The sequence below is a fragment of the Camelina sativa genome, chromosome 3, assembly GCF_000633955.1.
Source record: "Camelina sativa cultivar DH55 chromosome 3, Cs, whole genome shotgun sequence".
NCBI classification, from domain to species: Eukaryota; Viridiplantae; Streptophyta; class Magnoliopsida; order Brassicales; family Brassicaceae; genus Camelina; species Camelina sativa.
The window spans coordinates 13,331,559-13,341,865 of record NC_025687.1 but is presented as its reverse complement, the minus strand read 5'-3'; the positions used below and the strand labels follow the sequence as shown (position 1 = coordinate 13,341,865).

General features: G+C 35.5%; 1 protein-coding gene across 2 annotated transcripts; it reads right to left on the bottom strand.

Moving 5' to 3' along the window:
* LOC104776912 (syntaxin-61) lies at positions 2,858–5,048 on the bottom strand. 2 transcript variants are annotated; one of them, XM_010501077.1, is made up of 8 exons: positions 4,895–5,048; positions 4,468–4,541; positions 4,260–4,373; positions 3,913–4,026; positions 3,630–3,817; positions 3,399–3,489; positions 3,246–3,311; positions 2,858–3,108 (listed from the first exon to the last, which is right to left on the bottom strand). In XM_010501077.1, the coding sequence occupies exons 2-8, from the start codon at positions 4,519–4,521 to the stop codon at positions 2,998–3,000; spliced, it is 738 nt and encodes a 245-aa protein (XP_010499379.1). In that variant the 5' UTR covers positions 4,522–4,541; positions 4,895–5,048; the 3' UTR covers positions 2,858–2,997. The 2 variants fall into 2 exon arrangements, with proteins under 2 accessions (XP_010499379.1, XP_010499380.1); XM_010501078.1 differs by lacking the exon at positions 4,895–5,048 and having other exon boundaries at positions 3,913–4,030; positions 4,468–4,535.

The window sequence follows — 10,307 nt, the reverse complement described above, 5'->3', positions numbered from 1 at the left end:
TGTTCCTCTTCTTGAAATAGTTATATTAAATACTTAGAAGTTGTCTGGTAAAAGAGAGAGTAGTAGCCTCCAACATAAGCAAAAGATAGATTCCAAAGTGTGTGTTTTAGAAAAGTATTATTATATTAAGAGGAAGACAAGGAGGGCCAAGCTAATTAAATCCTCACTACTACTACTCTTCGTTTGACATCTCTTCTGCACTAAGTTTGTGTGACGTGAAGCCGATTTGGTTTGACATTTCTCGGGACAGCGAACATGTTCTCCCCCACCTCGAATTCATCTAGTTATGATCACTTTCTCCACCAAGAGGTGCTTTCACCTTCTCAGAAATCTGCAGGGGCTTGTCCTTTGAATTCCCAGAACCTGCGAGTATACCGGGTTAAAACGATTTGCATGCACCAGAAGGAGCTACAAATTCAATAAGAAATACAAGGATAAGCAATATATATATATAGAGAGAGAGAGAGGTAACATTGACATGTACCAATTCAAAAGTATTTACCTTGATGGTGCTCTTTTTGGTCAGACATTTTTTTGTTTTTTTGGTTTTAATGTGAAAAAAAGGGAAAGAAAGGGTTGAACCATTTGCAGCAGCAGGAGCAACAACAAAATACCTACTACTACCAGAAGACAGATAAGGCTGGGTATTACCTTTACGCCGTTTAGAAACAGGAACATACTCTACATATGAGTCGTCGTCTTCCATGTACTCCTCTTCTTTTGCTTCCTCACCATCCTCATCCTCTTCCTCATTTATATCCATATCTATGGCTACAAAATTGGTGAGAAGATGAAATGAGAGAAGCCTTGAACAATCCCTTTATGTCCACTATCTACACCCACCGGGATATACAAAGTATCTAGGGAGACGTAAATGTAGTCATCTTCACTGATTCCATCTCCATTGCTATCTTTGCATACAACCACAAGCTCCCCATCAATTATGTCAAGGACAGACATAATTACAAAGTGATATCCGAGGAAGGTAGGTTTACGACACCGTATTTCGGCAGGACCATGATATGCAAACTTTCCTCCTTCACCCATTCCTGAGTAAAGAATTAAGTCCGCCCATATCTGTTGCCATTGGAGCTCATGCAAAGCTTCTTCTAGTGTGTTGAGTCTTCGAGCATTTTTGAAAGTTCTCTTGCGCATGATGGAAGGATCCTCATGATCAGCACTCGAAGGTTGTGGTTGGTGCAGTCACACTCCTTTTGCAATTCTCTGGAAACTCCATGTCTTTGAATATGGCATAAAGCTCTCTACAGTATATCCATAACAATGATGCAGGTTGTTAAGCCGATTAAAAAACTCATCTTTCTTTCTGGGGTCGCAAGTCAAACACATACCAAGCGCAGAACGGCCGAGAATCCTCCTTTTCCCAATTATGAAGTTTTCTAACTCCACGGAATTTGGGTAGAAGGATTCAATGTGCACTTGAACGATTCAATGTGCACTTGAAGATATTAAAACATACACATCAATTATAAAAGAAATATAAAAAAAAACAAAAAACAGAAATTATAATAAGTGAGACAAAGAAATCACGTCTAAATTGTTTAAAACTGGGAATCTCTAATAATAATAATTTGAAAAACTTTATTTTGAACAGTCGATATATGACTATATATATATACCATTTGAGGAAATCTGTATCAACATTCAAGAAATACAAACAAAAGTTGTACAAAAAAAACTCACAAGTGAGAGAAATATGCCGTGACACACACATTGAGAGAAATATACTTAACAAGAAACCCTTGATAATGTCATTTTCGATAATTTTTTTTATAAATACAATATTATCGATTAAGAATCCTTATGCTATGTAATTTAGGACCATAATAGATTATTTTCATGGTGTAGTCATTCCTAAATATGTAATGAATGTAATGAAGTAAGTCAGCTTTTGCAACACAGGTTTTTTTCATGTTTGTTAAATAGACTAGATTCACTCTACAAAATGAATTTGTTTAATTTATTTATATGTGTCTCGCTCTTAATACTTACATCTGCGATCTATCACTTGAACAAATCAAAAGTTCCAAATATAGAGAAATCCAATCAGTGGCTTGCCACTCTTCAAAGCATCATATGACAGCAAATTTATGTTTTGAAATAGGATTAGGTTTAATAATTAAACGAGAATATGTATCAATTTAGATTTATAAAGAAGGATTAGAGTTTAAATTTTACAATTAAAAGAGATCATATATCGGTTTGAGTTTATAAATAAGAATTAAAATTTAGATTTTATAATATTAAACGAGTTTATATATCGGTTTAGGTTTACAATGAAGGATTAGGGTTTGGATTTTATAAATAAGGATTAGGGTTTACAACTAAATGTGATCATGAGTCTGTTGGGTTCCGCTAAATTAATATTTTTTTAGTGATTTTTGTTTGTATATTTTATTTATTTAATTTTTAAATTTATTTAAATATAATATGACAGAATAGTTTCATTGGTTATAACAAAATGGATGAAAGTATTGCTCATAAAATTAACTAAATTTGAAGAGATTTATGTATGAGTCCTGTTTTGTGAGACATATCAAACAAATTATTTTAATCGGCAAAATAATCGAGATGCTCTTGTTATGTATTTAGGTTCATCTTTTATGATAGTTATCCTGAAATTGCGGAAGAAATGAATTTGTATTTTATATGCCAAAAGAGAAAACTTGGAGTTGGTTACTCACTTACTCTTACTCTATAACGCATAAACATTTCTTTCAAGTTCCTGATTATCAGATTAGAGGTTTATTATGTATTCAGGACTTGGAAGTTGAAACTATACGTGTGTTATTGCGATCCCACAGCTAAAGAATTAGATTTTCAATCACAAAACCCACAGTTCCAAATATGATTGGTGATCGGATAACAGAAGAAAAACCAGAGAACTTTATGTAAATATGTTCCTATTTGTTTCACCACACACATAATAACAATGTAAACATCAAAATACCATCTCTAAGATTCTGTGGTAGCACTGTTTTAGGTCAAGAAGACGAGAACAAAAAGGATGATGAACAAGACAAGCAAGAAACATATCATCATCATCTGCCCTTTCGCTCCAGCTTTCTTCATTACCATTCCCACTTTTTTCTGTCCCAAAACCATTTTCATTCATTCACATTTTTTATCAAAACAACAAAAAAAAAAAAAAACATTCTCATTGTTTCACTTTCCACTTTCTTAAGGCTTACTTCAATCAATACAGCAACAAGACATTCAAGGTTTACCTGAACAAACTCAAGCCGGTTCTTTGTACTGTCCATCTCCGTATCCAATTCATCTATTATTCTCTCCTGGAACACCCATTAACAAAACACTTGATGTTCCTGATCTCTACTGATATTACTATTGTTAAATAAAATCCCATACATATTACTAACCTGTGCTACAAGTTCATCGTGTATAGTGAGCCCCACTCCTCCAATTCTCTGTACACTTTTACTGAGCTCATCCAATTCTTCATCTTGTTGCCTGAAGCGACAAAAATGATGTCAGGTTATAAAACTACTCTGTTTGAACAAACCTATGCTACAAACTAGTCTTCAAACACTGTAATTTCATAAGCAAATAAAAGACTGCAAAAATATGTAGAAAAAATGAAAGAGCTATACTTGATCAACAACATCTGCCTATCAGATTCTGACTGTACAAAACCGTCATCATCTCTCCCTCCATACTGATCGTATCTATTTGCTTCATTCGCGTTTGGCATTCTCATTAGTTCTCTGCGCACTTCACTTGCATGACCAGCTCCAGAACTAACCTTTCCAGCTAAAACACCAGACTTCACATTCCGCACCTATAAAATGTATCGTAATTTCATGCACAAGTCAACAAACAACAAATTTATCCTACTCTATAAAGCAGTATTCATTACAAAACTTAGAGACAAACCTGTGTCCTAGCATTACTAGTCCATCTCCTCCGTTTTTCAAGCTCAGCTTCATCAATGCCATACCACGAAGGATCTTTTGCTGCAACTGTAATCGCTTTTTCCAGCTCATCTACCTTCCTATCAGTAAAGACAGCTTCAATATCCATGAAAGGACTCTAAATTTGAACAGCACACCTACTTATTCTATTGGAATTTTGATCATGTGGGTTAACTGAGTATTGACATTCCATTCTAACAGATCAGCTAGTGTTCAGCATCCATCATCTCATTAACACAAAATAACAGAATCCATAGAAACACACACACAAAAACTGGGATTAATAGGATAGTGACTAGATACGAGTACCTGCCACTCAATGCTTCCACAAGTAGCAACAAGCTCCTTCGCCACATGCGCTTGGTCACCCATGTCGGGTGAGATACGCTCCCATTTGTGGAATGTAGATTGCAACTTATCAATCTAACAACGCATCCATGACCAAAAACCAAAAACATCAATCACTATCCTTAAAATCTAACAAAAATAACACCTCTGGCAATTCCAAACAACTTACAGAATCCTGAATCTCTTCTTTAACAATATAAAACGGATCTTGCGCTGAAGACATCCTGACACAACTGTGCTACCCTATACACCAAAATAACACAGCTGAGATTACTCAATACAATGAAGTTCATATTCTCAACAATGAATAACACAAACATTAACATAGAAAGTTCTAAGATTGCTCAATTAGGATTCCTAAATCACAATGATCAACTCGGTGAAACTATTAGATCCAGACAATTCCGATTAAATCCTGGCTAATCTAGATTGAAACTTCCTACAGTATGACGGGTTACAGCATTATCAATCTCTATACTTAAGATCGACACAAACCTTAGAAAAAAAATTATTGCGTTTAGAAAAGATAACGATAAGAGGATCAAAGGGAAAGCAAAAATTGATGTACGATGAAACTTGAAGAAGCTTATATTTACCTAGGAAGGATTAATCGAAACGCCGCGACGCGACGGAGATCGAGGAAGAAGAAGAAGAAGAAACGACGGTGAAGCAAAAAAAGGTCCGGCGTGAGACTCGTCTCTCTTACGTAGCAAAACGCATCACCTGTGGTTGGCTTTGAGTGATTCGCTGGAGGAGGAGGATCGCTGAAAAGCTTCGATTTGGGCTTATTGGTGAAGCTTATAAAGCCCATTAACAAACCATAGAGCCCTTTTATTTTAAAAGAAACTAATTCGTTTTTGTAAGATTACGATATAAAGATAATCCGTTATTATTTAATTGACGCAAAATTATACATGTAGAAATTTGATCATAAAATATGTTCATTATAATTTTGTAATACTGTATTAATTTTTGTGGGTGAAAAAATGATACACCGATGACATGCATGATGCATGTACGCACTAACGCACACACACTATTTTTTTAACGTTTTAGGACGATGATGATTGATGAATATGTTAAACTTCCATTTCAGGATTTGGTCGAAGGATGCAAATTGGAAAAGGCTATTGAAAAGGTTAGTTAAAAGGGTGACGACTGACGAGACTTTAAGTCCTTAATAAAGAGACACGAGACAAATAAGAAGTATAATATACCAAACTATTAATGAAGGAAGAAAAGAGTGCATGAAGTTGAAGAAGAAAATGACGTCAGTATTCCATTTAAAACAACCAATAATGCTAAGTTGGTGCTAACGTTTTTTATATACCGACTTTTTTCCACCGTCCATCGTACGATCGTCGATGGTTCTTTGTTGGCATCTTCTCATTTTTAAGACTCCACTACGCCGAAACTACCGACTTAATTAGTTTGACAGTAATTATTAATACCAAACTTGGGTCAGTGTAGAAGAGACAAGAGACACGTAATTTTTAACGAGGTTCAGCAAATGCTTACGTCTTTAAACTTTGTTGAAAATAGTTCTTGAACACAATTACAGTTAGTGTTCAATATTGGACTTACACACACCTAAGATCTTCTCTTAGCTTGTTCCCAATCTATTTCCAACCCACTAAGAGATCCATAAGATCAACAACTATGATCTACATCCACTACTCTCACTTAGAAACAAAACCCTCACCCTTTTTCCCAAAAAATGCCAAAAGGCTTACAAGGTATTTTTCTCTTCTTTTTACGTTCTAGAGGACTAACTTTCTAAGTCGTATACCTTCTATATTTAAGGAATTTCGTGCCTCCCTCAAGGCTAACAACTTTTCTAAAATCAAGAGGAAATATTCCATTTAAATTTATTCGTTGTTAAACGAATATTTCCTAATCCCATTAAATCTTCTAAATATCTTCAACCTTCTTTTTTCTTTGTGCTTCACCTTCAAGTAATATCCCAAAACGTGCCTTAAGTATATCATCATAAATCTTCAAAACCAAGACATACATACAAAATCAACAGGCATTTGATGCACTTATATCGGACAGAGGCTTGTGCATACATCAGATGCTTGTGCCGAGACAGAAGCTTGTGCAGACATATTTTGTACCGCTTCCTGAACTTCATCTTCAACTTGAGCTTGCCCAAATACACTTACATTCTCCCCCTTTTTTTACTGAGTTTTATAACTCAAACACAACACTTTATGATTCTTAAAAGTCCATAACACAACCTCTTGAAGACTCCCCCATAATCAAACAACATCTTGGAAACTCCCTTATAATCAAGAATCATATTCTTCTAACACCATTTCCCCCTGCTTGAGTGGTAAAACTCATTAAAAAAAAATTTTAGAGCTCAAGTCTACGTTGACAAAGCATCTTGAAATATCAACCATTAGTACAAGACTTTGAACAGTCGTCAAACAGAAAGTTGTTTTTCTTCTTATTATCTGGCCTGTGAGACGACATCCTTTGGCTTAACATCTCGTTCTCCATCGTTGTTTCCATTGACCTGAATCTTGGAATTTCACATGCACATGTCTTAGATGTCGTTTCTCGCGTTGAACACCTCTCTAATGCGTTGAGTAGCCACTATCAGAATACAAATGTTTGTCCCTTGATGCTTGCTTTGTGTAGTCTTCAGGAAAATATAAATCATGCTTTTTGATCCAAACTTGATTAAATCTTTGACCCTCTTTGTAATATTTCTTCCTTCTCATGACTTCTGTTACCCTCTTCAAGAACTTGTAGCACTGAGCTTTGATATGACCAGGTTTCCTACAATACCAGCAATCAATCACTCTTCTCTTAATGTTGTTGTGTACAGACGCTTGTCAAGATTTCAGCCGGTTATCACCTGTCTCATTGTTGAAAAAAACATTTCGGACCTTTGATATAGCGACTTGAATTTCCAGATTTTGAAGCAAAAGTTGGTCCTTTAACAAACTGAGTAGCTGAATCACCTCCATGGTAACCCAAACCCCATTTGACATTACATGTTCTACCAGTTGTCAGAATCTTGTCAAGATCCTTTGTTCCTCTGCTCAACATCTTGATGTTTCGTAATTGATCTTCTAAACGTTTTTCTAAATCCGAAGACTTTAATTTCTCCATAGCTAGATCTTCTTCCATATTTGAAATTTTGCTAACGAAGTCATTCTTCTCTGTGACAAGCCTCTAATTTTCTGTTTTCCTCTATGTCAGATCTTTCCTCAGAGTGTTGATCTGATCACTCAGCGATAACTTAAGTTCTTCTTCGGCTGGCTCAGAGTTCTGATCCGCACAACAAGATGTTCCGGAACCTGTCTTAGTGTACGCAACAGTTTGAGAATCTCTCTGAACACTGTCTAAGCTAGCGTATGTTCCATCATCAGACTTCAATTCCAACTTGTCGTCAACAAGTCTGATTGAGCCACAAAGAGCAACAACCTTAGACTTGTTTGTTGGAAGCTTTTGTGTGTTCTTCTTCATTTTTGGCGAATGCAGACTATTGATCCATTTCTTCCTCACTGAAGGCCAATCTGATTTAAAATGACCAAAGCCCTGACAACCATGACACTGAACCTTATTCTTTTTATGTTATCCTATAATCTTCAAAATTTTTCGTCCTTTATGCACCACAAGACTCTCAAGTTCTTCTGTTTTACGAGGCTTTGTGTTATCTTCACTATCACAGTCTGAGCAAACATCAATCCCTTGTGTTTTCTTACCTACATCAGATGATAAGTATTGCAACTCATAGCTTAGCAATTTACTAGCTACCTCCTCAAAAGACATATTGTCTATATTTAGAGCAACATCCATCGCAATTTTCACATGATGATATCTATGAGCAAAACCCCTCCATAATTTCTTGACCAACTTCTTGTTTTTGTAATTTTTTCCAAGAGCTCTAGCTTCATTTCCAATAGCATATATTCTACCACTAAAAGCAGTAATGTTCTCAAACTCATACATCCTAAGGTTCTCAAACTCAGAAATAAGAATATCTAACCTTGTGCGTTTCACACTTGTTGTACCTTCAAAGATAGTTTGAAGAGTCTCCCAAGCCACTTTAGTAGATGTACAACCTTGAATCAATGAGAACTGATCCCTGCGAACGCCACCAAATATGGCTGAAAGTGCCAGAGAATTCTATCTGGACAAAGCTTTGTCAGATTTTGACCACTCTGTGTTGGGTTTTGTAACAACCACCTGATTTCCGTCAGAATCAACAGCAACCTGTTTCGGCAACTCCCATCCAAGTTCAACTGCTTTCCATGCATCTTCATGAATTCCTTTAATTCTATGCATCATCAACACCTTTCACACCCCATAATAATTTGGATCTAACGCCAATAAGTATTTTGCCATGAATAACATCGATTGTGCCTCCATGTTTTTCTTCCCAAGATCTTCACCCGTTTGTTGAGTCAGACTCTGCATAGATGCCCGCTTTGATGCACATAATTTTTAACGAGGTTCAGCAAATGCCTATGTCCTCAAACTTTGTTGGAAATACTTCTTGAACACAATTATAGCTAGTGCTCAATATTGGACTTACACACACCTAAGATCTTCTCTTAGCTTGTTCCCAATCTATTTCCAACCCACTAAGAGATCCATAAGATCAACAACTATGATCTACACCCAGGACTCTCACTTAGAAACAAAACCCTCACCCTATTTCCCTAAGATGCCAAAAGGCTTACAAGGTTTTTTCTCTCTTTTTTACGTTCTAGAGGACTAACTTTCTAAGTCGTAGACCTTCTATATTTAAAGGATTTCGTGCTTCCCTCAACGCTAACAACTTTCCTAAAATCAAGAGGAAATATTACATTTAATTTATTCTTTGTTAAACGAATATTTCATAATCCCATTAAATCTTCTAAATATCTTTAAGCTTCCTTTTTCTTTGTGCTTCACTTCCAAGTAATATCCCAAAACGTGCCTTAAGTATATCTTCATAAATCTTCAAAACCGAGATACACAGACAAAATCAACAGGCCTTAAATGCTCTTATATCGGACAGAGACTTGTGCATACATCATATGTATGTGTCGAGACAGAAGCTTGTGCAAACATATTTTGTACCGCTTCATGAACGTCGTCTTCAACTTGAGTTTGTCCAAATACACTTACAACTTGTTTTTTCTTGAAAATCATTTTTAATGGTTCTAAAAGATTATTGTTTCAACACGATCACTTCCCCATAAAATATATTGCTCATCATGATCTACTTTAGTTTCATCCAAACACGGTCGTCGGCCAATGCAAATTTTGAGATCCACTGCACTTATGACATGATTCAATTACATTAGTTTTGAAATATAACATATGTACTTTCTCGTATAAATTAGAATTTTGTTTGGAGTTTTGACCACTCAGAATGTTTTCGTCTTAGAGTGACATGTATATTCGCTCCTTTAAATCTAGATTTTATTTTAAACTTGAATGGTTAAATCTGAAACTATCGAACGTTGAGATTCTATGCTCTCTAGTCTCTCTTCATTTTAGCAATTCCATAACAAATTTGTGTTTATACAAATCTAGTATCGTCTGATTACCTAAATTATTATACGTATTACGTATACATATAGTCCGTTGATTCAAAGAAGCATCCACTATGTTTAGTTGATGGTCGAGATCCAAAGAAGCATCCACTATGTTCAAATATTTGTAAGTATTAAGGACAAAATTGTTTTTTATTGATATAAAAACTAGTAAACTATTATGAAACACAACACGTAGAAAAGGAACCAAAATAAAAAACGTGCTGTTTTCTATAAGAAGAATAAAGTGGGATATATCCAAAAAGTCAGCGTGAATCATGTGCTACGGAATACGATAAAAACAGCACACGGTCCTATGACCAAGTCCACTCTCATCCGGTGACGTCAAAATAGCATAACATATAGCTTTCTATGACGCACATCCTTACGTAACCATCGTTGACGCTGGACTTTGTGTCTCTGGTTCTCTCTTACTTCATGTACTTATATTTATACCAAAACCTTCCCT